The following is a 19,915-nucleotide window of genomic DNA, read 5'->3' on the forward strand; positions in this document are numbered from 1 at the left end:
TTTATTTATTCAGACTAAGGTAAATATCCATTCCCTAAATAAAAAAACAGGTTTAGTGAAACACATGGTAAAAGAGCTAATTAGATTAGAGGGGATCTCGCAGCCCTTCAGCTCTCTTCAGGCTAAGGAAGCCAATTTAACAAGATTAGCAAATTTTCATTGATTTCCTAAAGAAAGTTCAAAAATGAAATATTCCCTGAAGCTGTTTTAAATACCCAACTTTTCCTTCTTATTCATTGCAGTCGGTATAAAATATAAAATTTGGTTTATTATCCACGCAAACAAGTGTTATCTTTCTAGGAATGATTTATTGAGTTAGATGGAGGAATTACTTAGTGTACGGCTTGCATTTAGCCAGAATTAGAGATCTTTGTATTTTTCATTAAAAGCTGACCAGTGCAATAGATGTCCTGTTGATATTTGTCCTGCATGTAACCTGTGAGGCAAAAGAACAGGCCTCTTGATAGAATTCTTAATAATCTCTATTCCTTAGCACAGAAACAGCATCTCCTTGCATTTGCACCACTGGGCTATATAGCAGTTTCAATGAGGCCATGGTTTCACTGGGCCTCGAGTACTCATGACATGTCAAGTCTGCTGAAACCATGGCATATTATTGCTATGTCAGGTCCATCTTAAGCTTCTTCCATGTAAACTAATATCCTTTTCCAATAATAAACAGGGGATTAAAAAGCAAATAATACTATACTGTCTTGAAACATAGAATAAAAGACCAAGGATATTTTAAAATTAATTATCATCTTCCCTGCACATCTTCAAATTCTATAATTTTTTTGCAATTTTATACCACTTATGGGAGCCAAGTCACATCTGAGTTCTCAGGAGGTGTAGAAGAGAAAGAAGGTGAACCAGGCTATTTAATAGAGGGCATCCCTCATTTGAATGGTAATAACCAAATTTCGATATGCATGACTGGCAGTCCTTCTGGTTAGGTCTCCATTGGTTATTCACGCTCCCACTTCTGACCATATACACCAGTCAGTTCTAGCTGGGAAGAAGTAATGGGAATATAAATCCATACTTTCTGCAAATTTAGCAAACCCCACCCTTCAGCCTAAATCCTCCTACAACATCCATTGAATCACTAATTTTGCACAAGAAAAAATACTTTCTTCAGTGAAGAAGTGCCAGAGATAATCCCCTAGCCCCCAAAGTTGAGGCTTTTGCAGAGTCATAGTTTGACCCCTAGGTACATGATTTATTTTTTATAGAATAATCATATTCACGATTATGTTGCTCCCGAAGCTCCATACTAGAAGGACTTATTTAATAGGGTGACTAAATCCCACAGATTTTAATCTAGGAAAATATCCAGCAGTGATAACTCATCGATGGCAGGCAAAAAGTATACTGTAATATTTCATCAACCTTCAGAAATTCACGATTAAACACCATCACCTTCTCCCCCAGTTTAACGGGGCATCAATGTCATCAGTAGATAAGAGCTGGGCAGGTCTAGATTGCTGAAGCATACCCTTTGGAGTTGCCCAAAGACAAGACAGAGTACAGGATGCCAAGAAAACAAAAGCAACCAAAACACAGTATATCTTGCTTTCCTAGCAGATGAGAACTATGGGCCAAATTCAGCTCAAGAGTAGGAAGGCACTTCAGCTCCACTGAAGACAAATGAAGATAAAATTGGACCCAAAGTTGTTTGGACTTTCAAAACATGTTTTCCTAACTTCTGTGGGCAAGGTTGACTCTGTGAAAGGATCTCTCCATGTTAAGTGAGGTGAGGAGAAGACTGTTTAAAGTCTGAATTAGACGTTGACACTGCACCTTCACAACAAAACTGAATTAAAACAAGTTTACTTTTAGATAGGTTCTTTATGCTCTAGCATATAATTCCAGTCCCCTACAACTCAATTAGCTAAATACACAATGTAACCTTCCATCTGGTAGAGTAATTTAACAGGAATAATTGTGCACCACCATAACTCAACGAGACACTGAGGAAAACCATTGAAATGCTATTTCCTTTCCTTTGGAAGAGAATTATGTACAATTTCAGCATGCTTTGCATTGCTAACAGTTAAAGCCAACAGGGAGGTATCACTCTCATTTATATTACTTTCCCATGAGAAAATCAAAAGCAAAGTACAAAGCTTATGCCGTTGTTCATGAATGGCTCTGTAATACTTACTTGGCTTTAGCCAGAACATGTTATTTGGCAGCTAAACCCCTTAATTATAGTTGTGGGTTTGAACAGATTTTTCAGTGAAACTATGTTTTGCAGGAGTTTGGAGAAGTGCAATCTTTACTAACCAACATCTTCTATTTTGGATGATCTGATACCATGTGATTTCCACTTTTCACTTCTCTGTCTGTTTCTCTCTCTTTTGCCATCTTTTAGATGTTCTTGTTTACTTTTCTAAAAGTTTTCAACTGTCTCTGCCCTAGATACAGTGGAAGAAAAATCCTAGTCCCACTGAAATCAAGCAGGACAGTTTCTACTGACTTCAAAGAGTCTGAGATTTTATATGCAATATTTTGTAACTTATTTATCCAGAGGGAACAGATTTTGAAATGCCCATTAAAACCATTCCACTTCATTTTCAATGGACATTATGCTCTTAAAATGCTTTAGATTGTAGGACTGCTCCCTGCTCCTTATATAAGCTGTTTCCTTTAGGTTCAAAAGTCAAAAAGGTGTCTACTATCCGATTACCTGCTTATCCAAAAGTTACGCAAGCTACTTGTTAATGCTAATTTATAAAACATTTCTGAAAACATACATGGTTTGTGTAAGAAAACCTTTATGCAACCACATGAAGCAGAACTTTGTAATTCAATTTTGGCTACGCATTGGGCAGTAAAAGGAGAACTAAGACAGTACTTAGACCAAGATCGTGTAATTAGTCTAGCCATCAAGAAGGTTCAGAGTCTAGCACAATAGAGTAATTACTGGCAAGAAAGAAAGTGATGTATATAAAAGTAGTGGGATTTTTGCTAAAACGGAAATCCAGTGAAAAACCTTTATCTGGGTCATCTTGAAACTGAGTATGAATCACCCACGCGTAACACCTTCGCTTCCCGCAATGAAAAGTAAGCAACAAATAAAATATATTAGAGGAAGAGTCTTGCACTGATGGGAAGGCGATGATGGTCTTTACGGGCATCACCCTGGTGATAACTCCTGTTGAATCCTGGTGCAGGCCCTGGCAGCTTTCAGGACACCAAAGCATACATACACAAGTTCTTTTCTCTCTGACAGTGTCATTAAGCTAGCCTAGCATTCATTTTACTCAGTTCTAAGCTATCTCAAAAAATTTTCCCTCTAACTTGAGCTAAATTTGAGTGACAGGGCATCCCTCCTCACCCCCAGCTTAGGAGGCTGCAGAACCCTGATGGACCCGAGATGACGGCAGCCCAGCACAGTAGCTACGAGGGTATTACATTTCCTTAGAGCTGCTGGCTCCCAGGGGCTGAACTCTGTTTTGGCCTGTTCATTACATGAATCCGGAAGAAGCTGTTAACAACAGTTTGCTTCAGATTCACTTTTCAATTGCAAGTGAAAGTTTCTTCTCTTTCTAAAACCTCTTACTACTAATTATGTCCTCTCAAGTTATTGATAGTGAATTTAGGAAGGCTAAAAAAGTCTGGTGATTAATGGGAAGAGAAGTCAAGAAAGAGAAGGGCTGGGAATCAGGATACTTTTTTTTTTTTCCTCCTCACTCTGTGATAAACACCAGTGATTTCCTTTGGGCACATCACCTAGTCCAAATTTGTCAAGACTGTTCATTAACCCAGGAAAACAAGGACTCTGAGAGGCAGGAATGCTAAGCATCCCTGAAAAATGGGATAAAATGAGGAGAATCATATCATGTTTGCCTTGTTTCCCTGCTTCAATAAAAAAAGTGCCTCTCCCATATATTGTGCTCACTCATAAACTCAGAGAAAAATAATGCTTCCCTCTACTGAGCTTGACTTCTTCATTTTGGCAGACCTGGTAATTGAGGGTTTGTGATCCTCTAAGCCTTTTTTTGTTACCAAAGACCAAAAGAAATCCAGCTTTTTCATATACTGTTACTTCACAGGAGAGTGTTTTCCTAGAAAATGCAAACAGAAATGGAATTTGGTGGCACAAAATGGAAAGGGAGAAGAACTTTCACACACAAAATGTTTTTCTTCTCAGTTTCAACTGCTCCAGTAAATTACTGAGTTGCTAAGTGCAGAAAGAATAATGGTAAGGAAATATTCTAATTAATTTCTTTTTTTAAAAAAAATACAACTGCTGAGTTCTTATTTAGGAATCTTTCACTCTCATTACACAAGAGCTATGCTGTTATTCTACTGCCTAATCAGGTTAACTTCATATGGTTTTTACAAAGTGATCTTCATGACTGTGCAGCACAGCCTTCTTCCTTTCTTTCATCACAATATTAAACAATCCTTCATCTCCTCTTCTTTCCTGTATGAAATTACATAATTTCCCCCCTCCAAGCAAGAACCTTGTACTATTTGCTATTAAAAAAACCCCATGCTCTATTTCCATTGAGCATGCTTCCAATTTTTGGAAAGCAAGCTACAAACATCTTCTCAAATAGTACTATTGTGAGTGATCTTCAGATCCCCAAGCAAAATGCAATTGTAAGCTTAAAACTCCATCAGCAAGGAAAGATTCAGCTGGCATAAAACCAAAATAAATAGAAATACTGATTGACATTCCCATTCTGCCATGATTGTGCTAAACTCAGGAAGAAAAAATAGTTTATACTTGATATGATGATGTCCCCGGAATTTCTTCCAATCAAAGCCAAAACTTGAGGCAAAATGCAGAAATTCCATCTATAGCAACATTTTGAAAAAGCACACAGTTTTCGTTAGAGAGCTAACCTTTATTGCAATTTACTGGCTTTTGCGGGTTTGCATCAACACTTGCGCACAGAAAACTAAATGTTACAAATTGAAGAAAATGCAAATGGTATGGCCATTTGCCAGAATTTCTGCATTTACTTCAACAAGGTAAAAAAACCCCCAAAACACTTCATTTGAAAAGAACTTCTACCCTATCAAACCCATGTTGTTTGCTACATTTTTGTTAGTTTTACAGTAACCTCATCAAGCAGATAATATTTTCACGGATAGACAGACAGACATAGAATTATGGAGCTCAACAATCAAAACTTCCCCATATTAAATGATCAGGTCTTCAAAAGTGCACAGCTCCCATCAGAGCTCTTACAACAGTCAGTATGAATTTCAAAAGTATTCAGTAATAGGGAGGAATTTTCAAACCTCTCTGGGTAATTTAGACGCATTAGTCTCATTGAAAGTTAATGAGCCATGTGCTGCTCAGGCTTTTGGGTGCTTTGCTGAAAACACACGTTATGACTGGTATCCATGGTGAAAATCGTGGGCATTTTTAAAATTTGATCTTATGCTGTTTAGGCTAAATTCTGCTCTTAGCTACAGATGTGTAGCTTCTCCTTATGGTATATTTATCTGTCCAATGAAGCAATAGGTCCCCGTGCTCTGCTCTTTTGAAAGTCTGTCAACACAGAGCATCTGAATGCAGCTGTGCAAAGAGCTGCATATCCTGGCCTCTAGCCCTTAGGACAGTCCCAATCCTCCACGCAGCTAAGCTGCGTGAAGGCCACTGCTGACAAGTTCTGCTGCGTCTTGCACAGAAAGGAATAATCACATGGCTCAGAGTGTTACTGAGTAACCGTAGTCACTGCACGAGGATGTTAACTCTGGTACCTAACTGTAAACACAGAAAGAGCAAGATTCCTAAGTCTTTCCCTAGTTATCTATGCATCCCATCATTCCAGATGCTAGAAGAGTAAAAGTGGCACAGAATATTTTCCTCTTTACCATAGTCTTTCTGAATTAATTTTTAAAAGATTAATAAGGAGATGCCACTTCAGGACTAATTAAGCAAAGGTTAAATAAATTACTGAACAAGAAAGTGAGCAAGCAAGACTCATGATTTACACTGAAAAACACATTAGGATGTCAGGAGAGAATCATTCAGCTTTGCTGCCCATTAAATCTGATCTTAAGAGTAACCAATTCAATCAGAATTATCTTCCAAGAGCATTTATATTAAAGTTGGAGAAGAGAAAGATACCTCCGCCTTTTATATTATGAATATGGAAGATAAAATCGAGAAGCAAAACAAAGCTGTAATTAAAACCCACAACAGGTATTCCTTTCTTAAGGCTGAAAGGAATGTGAAGTCTGCTTTCATATGAATTGCTGACTTCATGCAGGTTCAGCACCACAGAGGGTTTACCAGGAGCCAGTGGCAACAAGCGTTCATAGCCTAAAGGAAAGGAAAAGAGGTTCGCCCCTCATGGCAAAGGTCAGATTTCTGCAGGCTTATAGCCTGTCCATATACATGAGTGTTCGTGGGACATCTTTGTCTAGTGAGGTCCCATGAGGATGGCACAGGCTCCACAATGTCCCCTCTGCCTGGAGGATGGACCTATAACTACCCAGATCAATTTAGGGTCATTTGACTTGTGTTGATCTGGTTGCTGTTGCTTTTACTCTCAACCTGATGAACAATCATTGCAACCTTTGTGGGGATGTTGCTGAAGGCTGGAATTAAACAACTCTAGTATACAGACAGATTGGACGTGTAAACAGGATATTTAACAGTTGCTGTTTTCATGGATGTGGAGAGCTATCAAATATACTCCCTTGCTAACATGCAACATGTTGTACACTTCATTTATATTTGCTTATCAGAATCGCTATGTAAATGTCATAGAAATGGTTATGCTAATGATTATATTAGTATTTGTCTATTTATTCTGTAGATATCTTTTCAGAGAGTCATCATGTCCTTTGTTCAATTTTGGAACCGATGCATTGCATGCCCAAATATTTGGAATAACATATAGAAAACATCTGGATTTAATTATATTATAGTCGTCTTATGCAGACAATGGGAATTGAATTAAGGAATATTTTGAAACCCCCACAGAGATATAAAAGTATTAGCAGCTGCACGAGAACTTTACTGTTACAATGTTTGAAAATGTTTTGTTTTACAGATCAACAGTCTGACACATCATAAATATCAATCATAACATTTAAGATATATAAACATGGAAGAAAAATTAAAACTTGCATTTCAAAAACATGTAGATGAATTCACAGCATTTAGAAGATGTATAGTGTACCCTTTTGTTTAAAAAAATGAAAATGAATATTCAATTGGCACAGAAAATGTATGTTGTACAGTGGTATTAAGCAGAGAACCACATAAAGGCTTATTGTGACTGAATAGCCTGAACAAGATTTTATAGAATCTTGTTATATTGCCACCATATTGTACAAAGAGTAATTCAGCTAGAATAAATTAGCATTTTGCTTTTCATGCTTTCATTCCTTTGAAAATATTTGGGGATATAATATGAGCTTAGAGAGTCTGCCCCAAAGTATTAGATACAGACTGGATTTTCTTTCTGAATGTACGCTGGTTCCAAATGCCACTTCTTTTCAAGTCAGTACCAGTTTTGCAGTTAGTTTTCAATCTCCCAGTGGCTAAATCACATTCAAAGGCTGTTAGCACAGTAGGGGGTCAGACTTTCTCTCTGAATGTAACTATATCACTCAACAGCAGACTCATGCAATAAGCGATCTAATGTTTTCTTTTCTTTTTTTTTTTCCCCCTCCTCTTAGTGTCTCCCTGCATTCCTGGATACCGGTCACTGCACCAAGGACCTGAGGCAACAGCCACATGGATTCCACCACCATCCTTCTAGCTTTCTTTATGGTGCAGAAAAAGTCAAGTCTACAGTTCACCTGCTGTCAAGACAAAAGGTTCAGTTGCTAAATCCTCTGAAACATTCTGAAATGTTCCAATGAACATTTTTCTTGTACAATATTACACATTCCTATGCGTAAAATGCACACACAAATGTGTGCGTGTCTGCATATATGCCTACAAACCTTGACAACCAATGACACAAAATATAATATTAATCCAATTCCTCCTCTTTCCATGAATTCCCCTCAAAATGTCCTGAAAAACATTGTCTAAAGGCAGCATACCAATACTGTATATACCACGCAAAAGAGAGAGCGCTATTAAACCCAGAAGTAATATTGAGACAAAGAAAATAATGCCACAAAAGATCCATGAAATGATGGTCTGTTTAGAAACTAAATCTATCAGGACTGAAGCTTGCACTAGCTGTTAGCACTGGGAAACACCAACTCTTGATACCATGTGGTCAGTCCAACATTGTAAAGATGCAGTCAGGATCTTTGAACTTACCCATAGCATCATCCTGAGCAGGCTTTTTGGATTATGATATGTGCCTTGCTGATGGACAGCATGGTTAAAATAAAGGCTGGGAGAATTGCTGGGTAAGGGGCTCGAATAAACTACGCTAACTCACCCGTTTTACGAAGTGGAAAATCATCCTTGGCATCCTGCGCTCCTGGTAAAGTGTATTTGTACGGTGGCGAGGCCCCACTCAGGGGTGGAGAGCTTTGATCCAGTGAGGTATGGTGGGCAGCCCTGCAGCAGACACAGAGAGGTCACAAATTAGCAGTCACTGAGGTGACCAGCAGTAACTATCTACACATGTTGTACACATGTCTCAGCTGTGTTTATGTTCTCGTTTGTCTAAGTGCGCACAAACCACAGGCTCATGTAACCAATTTCACTTTTACAGTAAGTTATGGAACTCCTCGGGATTCCCAAGAACGCGCTTTTTGCACTCATTATAAAAGTCACATAGGATAACAGTCAACGTTGACCTACAGACAGGATCTGTCACCAGTTTGGGGAATTGACCATTTTAGATTGTTGCATTTTAATACGAACCAGCTGAGGCACAGCAAAAGCCATTTAAGTCTTGTTTATCACGTACAAATAGATGTACATTGATCTAGCCTCTTCTATGAAAATGTGGGGGATTTTCAGGGCAGGGGGCCTCATATAAAACTAACCAGAAATATTGAGTTGTTATTATTATCTGTTGGGAAAAAAACCCAAAATATTTAGTGCACAAGGTAGATAAAACCTTGCATTTCGGTTCAGTTTGTAAGTTTTGTGAGCACACCACTGGGCAGCACATAGCACTCACGTCAGCAGAGAAGCTCCAAGCTGAAGAGTGCTTTCTGACAACTGCTGGATGAAAGAAATAGTGTGAGTAGATCTTTCTGAACACGGAAACTGCAAACTGCAAAGAAATTGCATCATTTGGCCCAGAGACAGGGTTTGGGGTTTTTTGTTTGTTTGGTTGATTTTTCTATTTAGAGGGGGAGAGAGGGAAAGGAGGGAAACTTTCAAACTTTGTGTTTATCTAAACATAATTTTACTTGGCCTTTTACAGAGTCTCTCTCCCTATCTTTCCAATGTAGTGTGGTTAACCAATAATACACCTGTCAAAAGGGGCTCTACCATGAGAGGAAGCACTACTTTCCTTAGTGTAGCAGAAGACATCTTCTGCAGAGCTCCTCGTTCTCACTCATCTGAAGTCTCAGAACTAAGCTTGGATTATTAGTCCAGAAATCTTACATACTCAAGGTAATTTCACACATTATTTGGGGAAAAAAAAGAAAATTAACCACCAGAAACAATGTAACTATATATTAAGTCCTGTTACCACAATGCTCTGATTAGCTCAGAATGGAAACTCCAAGGGCAGGCCTTCAGTAATTCTTTTTAAAGAGAACAAGTACAAGACAGAAATCTAGTGTACCATATGCATTTCTGTTCGTCCTATTGAAGGCCAATTTGCACATAACATTGAAGTCTTTCAGAAACGCAGCCAGAGTTCATTTTGTTGGAATGACTTACGTGTCTGTTGTAATAAGAAAGTTAAAAAGGAATTAATCAGTAAAAAAAAAAAGGGGGGGGGTGATAAAAACTGTAAACTCTTAAAATGTTAATAGGCCCGTTACAGAACTCAACAAAATCACTTGTTTCAATGGTCTAAGCAGATTCTTATCAAGGCCAAGGCATCATAAGAATATGCAGTTTTGGATACTAAAATCCATCACGGTAAGAGAAGTTAAATGACCGCTATCCTACTCAAAATCCTTGTGAGTTACTTACACCATTCAAGTAACTTCACTGGAAAGCACTATCTCTTCAAGAAGAAACAAGTTTTGTGATCAATTCAAAATCCAAGTAAATCAAACACAAAGTTATTCTAACTACAAAAATTGAAGAAACTTGGAAAAATGACAGGTATAGTTGTAAAACTTGTGATAGCATCAAGAGATGAAGCAGTTGAAATAAAAACTTTATACAAATTTCTGAGAGCATCTTGTTCTGTATAGCTCTCATCTCATCACTGAACACCCAAATACTCTTTAGTTCAACCAGAAATATTACACTTCTGACTTTTTGCTGACTTCTCGGTTGAACTTCTGTCTTGTTCTGGAGGCAGACTCTCAATACCCCTGCTGTAGAAGCATTCTGGCAAGTTTTAACAGATACCTCAACAAGGCAAGGAAACAGCTTAATACTGAACATACGTGTACCAGAGCTTGGGGTGGCGGCTCATGGAATGATTCTTCCCGTTTGCTGGAGAGTCTTTTGTTGCCGATTTACTCAACAGGAACTCTTGAAGTTTCTGCTTCACTTCTGTACTGGCCACTGCCCCTAAGACACAAAGAATTTAACATATCTTATCTTACTTCAAAAAATTACTTTTTTAAAGAAAAAAAAACCAACAAAACACACACAAAAAAAGCCTGAGTCTTGCTGCTGCAAGTGTTGTAAACTATAAAAAATATTGTTGGAAATCCTTCAAAAAGAGATAACATTCGGATTAATTGTTTGTCTGTAGAAGACTGAAGTTGGCCATAATCCAGATATTCAGTGAAGTCATAAGGGGTATTTCAACAGTAGATGAGGCTATTCATCCAGGGCAGATGTATCTACAGAATTTAAATTATTTCCTAATAATTCCCAAATACAAAACCAAGGATAGAACTAAAAAGATAGTGACAAAAGGTCACTTTGAGTTTGCATTAAAGAATGTTTTATCTTTTAGTAAATAGTAAATAGTGATAGCACACCAAAACTGTCCTCTGAACACTGTCTTGGTTATGAGCAGAATGCCGTAGAAAGAGCCAGCAGTGAGCCTTTTTATTTAAGCCCCTTAAGAGCCTGTACCTGTGATGTCTGGAAGACAGACCACAGTCTGAAACATGAGTCTTAGTTGATAACTCTACTCTTACAACACAAAACCAACAGAAAGACCGAAACACCAGGAAGACACAGTGCAGTTTGACCTCTCTTGGTGGTTAGCTCAATACAGTACAAGAAGTAGGGCATGTCAATGTCAGGTTAAACTGCCAATTCCTACTTGCAGCATGGGACATGCTTCTTTACTCACAGCCATAATACTCTTTATTAAAAAAGCATGAAGAAGAAAAATCTTCTCTCAGTTTTCCATAAACAGTGACAAAAAAGGGAAGAAAAAACATTTCTTTAAAGTAGCAGCACTAGGGCATACTGATACTCTTTTGGTCACCCAACCCTGACACAGCACAGCTAGCTGGTGAGCATGTCCCCCTATGACCCAGTTCCCATAAAATACCTCTACTACCCCTCAGCTTCAGACCCTAACTCCCCTTCCTGCACCTTTCTTCCCTCCTGTAGTCATTAAGTAGAACACCAGTAGCAGCAAATGCTGGGGCTGGGCCTGGGGGGTCACAAGTGCTGCTTGGCTGGCAGCTACATACTGAACAGCCACCCAGCAAGCCAAACTGAGAAGGGAACCACTGAGTTCACATCACTGCTTTTCCTTTGGTGGGAGCACTAATAAAGCCCAACTGTTTATATGAAGGCTGATTTTTCATACCACTTACAGAAACCTTTTGTTCCTGCAGTTTCTGCCACCTTCCCACTGCTAGGTCAATAAGCTGGTGATGCTTGCAGAGATTCATCATTCACCAAAGTACTGGAAGCACCGTAGACACCTTCATTTCTAAAGCCTACGATATGGTGGTACACCTACAACTGTTGAACTGATATATTTTTCCACCCAAGAAAAAAAGGCACGAGCATAACGTACAGCTCTTTTCTGCTTCGGTCTTTGTCAATTAATTCTTGTGGTCCTTTAGCAGGGCAAGTAACAATATCTGCTGGTGGCAGCTTCATTTTGAATACCTTCACAATGTACTTCAACCTGATTTTTAAACTGACCTCATGAAGGAGAATTATTTGTATCTGTCTCCCTCTAGTGAGCACCAAATTCCAACAGTATCCTTTATATCTGTCATTTGCCTTTGAGATATACGTGAGCTAGAAATAACCCTTGGTTGGGCCTCATGAAATGGCATCAAGAACAAACACAAGGCAGTTTGAAGAAGTACTAGCAAAAGTGTTCAGCAGTCCCAGTCAAAGATATTCTTCAATATTTTGTCATATTTTCAATCTTGAAACAATGCTCAAATTAGTTAATCAGCAAGTAATTTGATTTTTTGCTGTTTTGTGGTGCTTTCTGTATTGGGAAATAAGCTCTTCAGAATGAAGTTCTCAAGTGAAGCTTTAGGCTTTCAAATTCCCTCTTTTTTTATAAAAAGAGGTAGATTCTTGAGAGACATATACACAGGTCTGTCAAAGTGTGCTTTCCTACAGTCCTCCAAGTCTGCACACAAACCAGCAATGTGTTTCTGTGGGTGCAGCAGGTGGCCCTGCCTTTCTGCAAGCACAGCCTCAACTTCTCTAGTTGTGTATTTCACACAGTAATAGGCTTGCTTCAGGTTCCTGTTCATCGTCCATTTTGGCTGGGAGAAGGCAAAGGGGAATAGATCAATTTCTTATTAGGATTCATGGTACAATGGCTCTTACTTTCTCGGCCTCTTTCTTTGCCTCGGAGGGGAGGAAGCTGTTGTTCCCTGCGATGCCTCTCCAGTTCCTGCTCTTGTCTCTGCTGCTCCAGTTTCTGTTCTTTTTCAAGGAGTTCTTGCTGTTGTTTAATGGCTAGGAGTTCCTGTTGTAACTTGCACAGAACAAAAAGACATGAGAAAGTGCAGTTTGCACTGTTTTCTAGGTCAGTCCTGGCTAAAACAACCCTCTTGAATAACTGAGTATCAGTGCTTGCTTTTGTGCTTACACTTCTTTTCATCTCTTAACTGACTTTCCCCAGTCTTTTAAGCGGGATAGTGCATTACTGGCTGTCACTAAAATGAATTTTAATGTCAGCTAGCAGCCTGCTGCTCTGGTTTCACTTCTTTCTCTTTTGGCAAAGAAGCCTGGAAACTGCACAGGGTTCTTTGCCAGTGCATCACCCAACTCTGGCTGCTGTGCTCCGCTGCGTTTGTCAGCTCCATCGAGCAGAAGCTTAGCACAGTAGCATAATGGCAAGCAGCTCAGAAGGAAAAAATGAAAAGAAAGGCAAGATCATAAATTCACGGTCAAAATCCATTACAGCAATCCAACCATAGTGCATGTAACCCCATATATAATTTTCTTTTTACATAATATGAGGCAGTTCAGAGAAGAGTGAAAACACAACACTTTCAGGGCCTGCCTCCATTTTACAAATGCAAATATTATGCACTTGCTTATCAGTTTGGTTTGTGGGCACAAACTCAAATAGTAGCCCCCCAAAGCAGTCTCTTAATATACTCAAAACTGCACATACAGAAAAGACAGCCATATTGAAGTCTGGCTGAAAATCCAGCTTTGTAAAATAGGTAGTTTGATTTTCTGTGGATGTGGTGGCTTCATGAGCTTGATGATTCTCATAGTACTGCCTTGGTCTGTTGTGAGCAACTCACTGGTCGGTGCTAGCAGTTTTGCTTGAAAAGGCTTTTATCACCCAAAAACAGAGAAATAAGCACTCAAACACCATCTGTCAGTCACAGTGAACCTTTCAGGCATGTTCCCTTTTCATGTCTGCCTAAGCATATTCAGTTTGCAGATAAAGTGAGGGATAAATGAAAAATGTTGCTACCTTTATGTGCTCCTGAAGCTGGGCCTGATGCTGGCGGGTCAGGTTTTCATGCTGCTTCTGAAACTCTGCAATCAGCAGTTGTTTCTGAATTTGCTGCTGCTGCTGGATCAGAAGTAGTTCCTGCTGTAGCTGCTTTTCACGCATAATTGGGTCCACCATGGGAACCATCATCCTGAGATCAGTTCGCAAGTCTAATGGTGAGATAGGCTCTAATCCCACGGGAACCTCCGACTTTACATCCACTGTGGGAAGAAAACAACAAAATGTATATATATTAAATATAACCGGAGAAGGAAAATAGAGATCATTCCTGCTGGGGAAAAGACCAATTTCACTCAAAGACTGCTTCAATGTACAGACCTAACAAAACACTAATGGATTTTATGCTGTATGCAAACTTCAGACATTCCTACTAGCAATTGGAGATTTTACAAATTATTTTATCACTTACTTTCCATTCTCTGCAAAAATGCTCCCAGATTAATATTCTGCAAGCAACCCAGTTCTAAAACCTAATGTCACAGCCTAATGGAGCAACATTTAGTGAGAATCTCCTAGGCACTATCAATGCTTCACAATAAACACTCAGGGCACTTCTTCAGTGTAAGATGAAGGCCGTCCAGTTCTCACTACATTGCAAGAGATTTTCCAAAGCAGCGTGTAGATTTTCTGAGGATGCTGTTACACATGAACAGCTACCTAATGCTATATAGCTACTGCATGTAAATTTACCTGGCAAACACATAGGAATAACACATATGAAATTATAGGAAAATAAGTTGACCCAGAAACTGAGAAGTTTTAATATAGCTTTTTGAAAAGTGTCCACCATGCTTGGATTGGATTAGACATAACATACTATATATGGCTTGTAAAAAAATGAAAACATCTTGAATTATTCCAATTTGTTGCAGCAATGGTATATATTGTTAATCTAGCCCTAAAGTAATGAAAAATCCTGTGTTTTTCTATCTCCTTATTTAGATCGAAGGGACTAAAACGCAGCAGAAGAGAGAGGTTTGATGAATTTCACTACAATACTTATAAAGCTCAGGTTTTCATATTAAGTGAAGAGATAGAGTGTAACTTTATCTATTTCAAAAGAACAAAAAACTAGCAAGTAACATTTCTACAAGAGGAAAATAAGTAACAGCTGAGGGTCTCTGCTAAAGCTCAGCAGTTCTGATTCCATCCACGAGAGGACAGTGGAACACAAACACATTCGCTCCCATTCCTACTGTTCCACTATCTTCATTGGAAAATAAGATTATTAACTGAAAACAAACATGCTGTCGGAAATGACTAGGGAACAAGATTTTAAGCGTATTTTCTCCTTTGCTCTGCTACAGCTGTATTTGTTTTCAAGGAGAAAACTAAAATGATACAGAAATATTCTAGCAAGCAGGAGCAGTAAAATTGAAACTGCAGCAAATGGAGAGAACTTAATTGTAACTGTACGATCAAATCTACTAGTAAAAAGTTTTATACAAATAAGAGATGAGGCACCAAATCTCTTCTACTGATCATGTTCTTTTTTCTCCAAATTCTGGAAACATACAATTTCCTGGGCCGTTTCTTTTTTTAAATCCTAGTAACTGTGATTGTAAAACCTCAAAGCACAATTTGCCTTCTTAACCTGCTACCCCAACAGAATGATTGTGTCTTAAGTGCTTACTTTTGTTCTGAGACTAATCACTAAATTATAAAAAATCACCTTTAACTTACAAAAACTACTCTTGATTATAAATAATTGCCACAGACCAAGAGAAATGGACAGGCAAACCCCCAGCCTTTCATCCCATTTATTCAGCAGCAATCCACATTCCATTTGTCTAGACTAAATATAGCCACGTTTATACAAGAAATCAATAGTGCTTGCAGCGAGCAGAGCAAAGACATGAATATTTCATCAAACTCGGACAGAAATGGCAATCAGCAAACTGACAGCAAACCGTGTGGGCTGACTGGCCCTCCAGATAAGTCTCCGGGACAATGGCTCATTGCCTGCAAGTCACAATCTTATCATCGGCGCTCTTCTATTTTTAACATTAATTGCATTGTAGGTGACAAAGGCTTATCATGTTTAAAGTGGAGAGATGGATTTTCTTACATCTTCTGTGACAGGATAATAAGCCTTACTAGGAGGAATAATAGTAACTGGAGCTTGGCAAACCCTGCAGGGTCTGGTTTGCGATAGTGTTTGCAAACTGAACCCTGCAGTTTATTTTGCAGATATTGGCTACAAATCAACCCCTACAGGTCTGCATGGCGATTCAGGCTGATTATACTTCCTATCTCTGACGAGCATCCTGCTTCTTCATTTTCAGAGCACTTCTCGTGAGGGGAGGCCTCCAGATTTTTCTAACGATGGAAATTTCCTTCTACTATTAGTAAAACATACAGCTGAAATCAGGCTCAGTTTGAGAAGATACACATTTTCAAGAATTTTCACACACTCAAATAATAAATCTAGTGCTGGAATATCTACTTCATCAAGTTCAACTTTACCTCATTTCTTAATGTGGGGGAAAATAAACATTAAGGTAGTTCTAGATGCTTGAATCCATAGAAATCAATACATAATCTTTCATGTCATTTAAATGCCAATTTTTACTGACAAATAAGACAAGCATTTATTTCCTGGCATAAATATTGCTAACAGTAAGGTTACCGCCAATACTACTAGTAACTGCTGACATAGTGTATACTAACTTTTGAGGGTAATTGCTGTCTTAAAACTGTAATAGCTAATAGTTAGCTGGATAATAGTCAACCTAATCAATGAAGTTATTTTAAACAAGTTACTATAAAATCACGAATCAAACTGAATGGTTTGCTACTGTCTATTAGGCGGTCCTAATGCCACAGGCCATTTACATTCTCCTCACTTGTTACCAGCTGACAAGAAAGAGACAAAGCAGCCCCGTGGAGCTACATCAGTGTGAAAAATGTGTAATGGAGCAGAGAATCAAGATGAGTATCTTTAAAAGCTTTGACTTTTAATGGAAGCATTTTCCGCCTGCCACCCCAACGCAACTTTAAATCTCGAAAGAGCAAAGGTGGTGCAGGATGTTTATTCTCATTGGGGCTTTTAATGTTTTTTCACTCCCTCTACACAAGGATGTATGTATTTTTCACGTAGAAAAGGAACATCCTAATCAGTGCCCTCAACTTCCAAACATCACAAGAAATAATGGGATACAGGACTTCAACAACAGGATTCATTGAGATATTAGCCAAAGAAGGAAAAGGATGGATAATGAAAGAAAATACTAATCAGAGCTTGATAAAGGCTAACTTCACTTTAAGGAGCCTTGTTTTGCAGGATTTCCAGTATCACCAATGGAACGATGTTGTAGCAGGCACGATTCAGCGTAGGACCCTGCCTGCACTCTCTCCACTGCGGTCCGCAGCAGATCCTTCCTAACAGCTCTGCTGACTACAACACAAGCCTGGGATTCCTCTCTAAGGTTAAATAAAGACAAACTCTCTGAGCTCATGTCAGCTGCGGTGAACACAACAGTAGGCTGCAGAATATTAACTAAAAACGTTACTGAAAGCTCGGTGATTCCAGGAAATATGCCAAAACCTGAGTAGAAAAATATTTAATTTTCAGCTACAACACACTGCAAAAGGCGTATGTATTTATTTTTCCTAAAAATACTCAATCGCCTTTATCTTGAAACATAACAACAAAAATAGTCTCAGAAGAGCGTCCATATCAATTATATTGCATAGATGGCACTTCCCACAGTGCTTTTGACATTCTGTGGAAAGAAAATAAGATACTTGCAAAACAGCATGCTTGTTCTTGTTGAATAGATTGAGATGCTTGGAACATATGTAAAAAGAGGTAAAAGAGCTTGTTTTAACCCTGAGGCTTTGCTTTTTGAAACCATTCCTTAAAATGGGAATCACTGAAAAACTGTAAGTCTTTCACTGAGAGATGGCATTTCAAGCTTTGTTTCCTGTGACTAGTTTCAACTTCTGGTGTATTAGAATACACAGATCTTCTGAATCACAAGTGCTAAGGGAAAACATCAGAAAATAAACCAGCCCACTTTCTTACCATCATCTCCCAAGAAGGGCAATCTTCTTTTTTTTGTTTGTAGTTACCTTTCTTGGCAGACATTTATGCCATCTTTAAAAACAGGAACTTAAACAAGGTATGCTGCCATCAGCTGAACAGTCACCATTCTTTATCTGAGATGCAATGAAGAAGAATTCTAGTAGGCTGGCTTCCCAGAACATCTCATCTAGTACATTTATGATTCCTACTCTTAGAGGAACCATGTGAATTTGCTGGGACTGCAGGGATTCAAGCCAACCCCTTCCCAAAGGAATTTCTTGGTTACACTGTTGGGCTGGGACAGTAAGGAAGGCTGGAGAGAGGAACAGGGCATGAAGTGGGTGAGGACCTTTCTCCTGCCTTGGTCATCCAAGGCAGCCTTTTACTGGAGAAGCAGTTAAGGTTTATGAAGTCAGCAAGGAGGACTACAAAAGTTGGAATGCTAAATGAAGATTACACGTGACAAGAGACAGATGACAAGCTCCTCCAACTAGCAACTTCAGTATTAGGCAGTAAAAGCATATTCCTGAAAACACGTCAAAACAAGTAAAATCTAGAAGAATCGTTCTGCCAAAAAAATGGCTACACCTTACCCCAGACATCAATTTGGTGAAGTATTACAAAGAAAAGAGAGAATGGGAGAGCTGTTTATACTAGTGGTACTCTTTTGAACTCTGCTCTACAAAACAGGACCCACCTGAAGTTATTATTAACTTGTACAGTACTTTTCATAGTTTTCATATGCTTTTCATAAAATGAAAAAAAAACAGAACAGTTTTGCACATTTTAGTGTAAAAGAAACTGCCTCTATTTGGCCTCTTCATTCAAAGAAAGTGAAAAAACTTCCCTTTTACAGGATTAGCCATCAGTCAATCATGACATAATCAGAGCACTCAGGAATTTACAGGAAAAGAGCTCTAAATGGTGGAAGGAGTGGAAGATCCCTCCCCACCCCAATAAAGATAATACTTTAAATTTATGCTCCAGTTTAAACCTTGAATTCTCCAGATTTATGCGCCACCTCATTCAGGACTTGAAAGCCCGATACCTGAAAAGCCATAACAGTGTCTTTGAACACAGATTGAAAAAATGAAATACTGTAGGAGGCTGAAAGTTGCAGGAATAAGGAACAGAGGGTAGCAGGGAAACTTTGGCAGGCAGGTGAGACAAAAAGTAACTGGCAGGAGACAGGGCAGAAAAGGACTGGCCAAGCAATAAGACATGAGCCACTGACCAGAGATAGAGTGCAGGAAAAAGAGTTAAAATTTCCGAGCTTTCTGTGCTGAGAAGCAGCATTACAGGAGCATTGCTCACTCTGTAATCTAAGAGCAGCCCTGGCACACTGATAAGGTGGCAGTGAGGCCACAGTGTAAATAAAGAGCTAATAGAGGAGCAATGTGTCCATTGTGAGGATGCCGGGAAATTAAGTGAGCAACGTGGTTTTGAATAGCCATGACTAAAGAGGACAAAGTCTGGCATGAAAACTACTACAGCAATTGTTCAATGTTCAAACTTGCAGAAAAATCTCATAATCTGGAGCCCATTCCCCAGAGGAGAGGTGGCGTGCGGCTTTCTGGGGGAAGCTGTGCCATGGCGAGACCTGTGTGGCAGACTGCAGGAGCAAGAAGACAAAATTTTAAGAATAACTAGTGACATCAGAAGTACAAGTCAGATGATCAATAAACTGTGAAAGGTTAGGTTACCTCCCATGGGATGATTTATCATCCCAGCTCTGGTGGCTAAAACTTGTACCTCAGTTCTCAGCTGGCATAATCTGTCATTCCTCTGTTAACTTCAATATAGGCAAAGCTTCTTTATGCCACCTGAGAAGCTTGATGCAGAATCTCTCACGAGTATAGGGGTGAAAGAAGACAGCCTTGAGAGCATCTCATTTTAATATGGGGACAAAACCATCCAGATTTAGGATGACACTTGTAAAACT

The 19,915-nt window shown here is 38.9% G+C and overlaps 1 protein-coding gene across 2 annotated transcripts in view; it reads right to left on the reverse strand.

Moving 5' to 3' along the window:
* HDAC9 (histone deacetylase 9) overlaps positions 1-19,915 on the reverse strand; it is a 281,586-nt gene that overhangs the window by 215,184 nt on the left and 46,487 nt on the right. Inside the window, exons 3-6 of one of the 2 annotated variants that reach the window (XM_010577624.1) lie at positions 13,905-14,146; positions 12,797-12,947; positions 10,471-10,597; positions 8,379-8,500 (exon numbers count right to left, since the gene is read on the reverse strand). In XM_010577624.1, coding sequence (XP_010575926.1) covers positions 8,379-8,500; positions 10,471-10,597; positions 12,797-12,947; positions 13,905-14,146 — 642 coding nt within the window. The remainder of the gene's footprint in view (positions 1-8,378; positions 8,501-10,470; positions 10,598-12,796; positions 12,948-13,904; positions 14,147-19,915) is intronic. The other variant, XM_010577625.1, reaches the window with a different exon arrangement.

This window comes from Haliaeetus leucocephalus, unplaced genomic scaffold (assembly GCF_000737465.1).
Source record: "Haliaeetus leucocephalus isolate CR32 unplaced genomic scaffold, Haliaeetus_leucocephalus-4.0 Scaffold566, whole genome shotgun sequence".
In the NCBI taxonomy this organism is placed as follows: Eukaryota; Metazoa; Chordata; class Aves; order Accipitriformes; family Accipitridae; genus Haliaeetus; species Haliaeetus leucocephalus.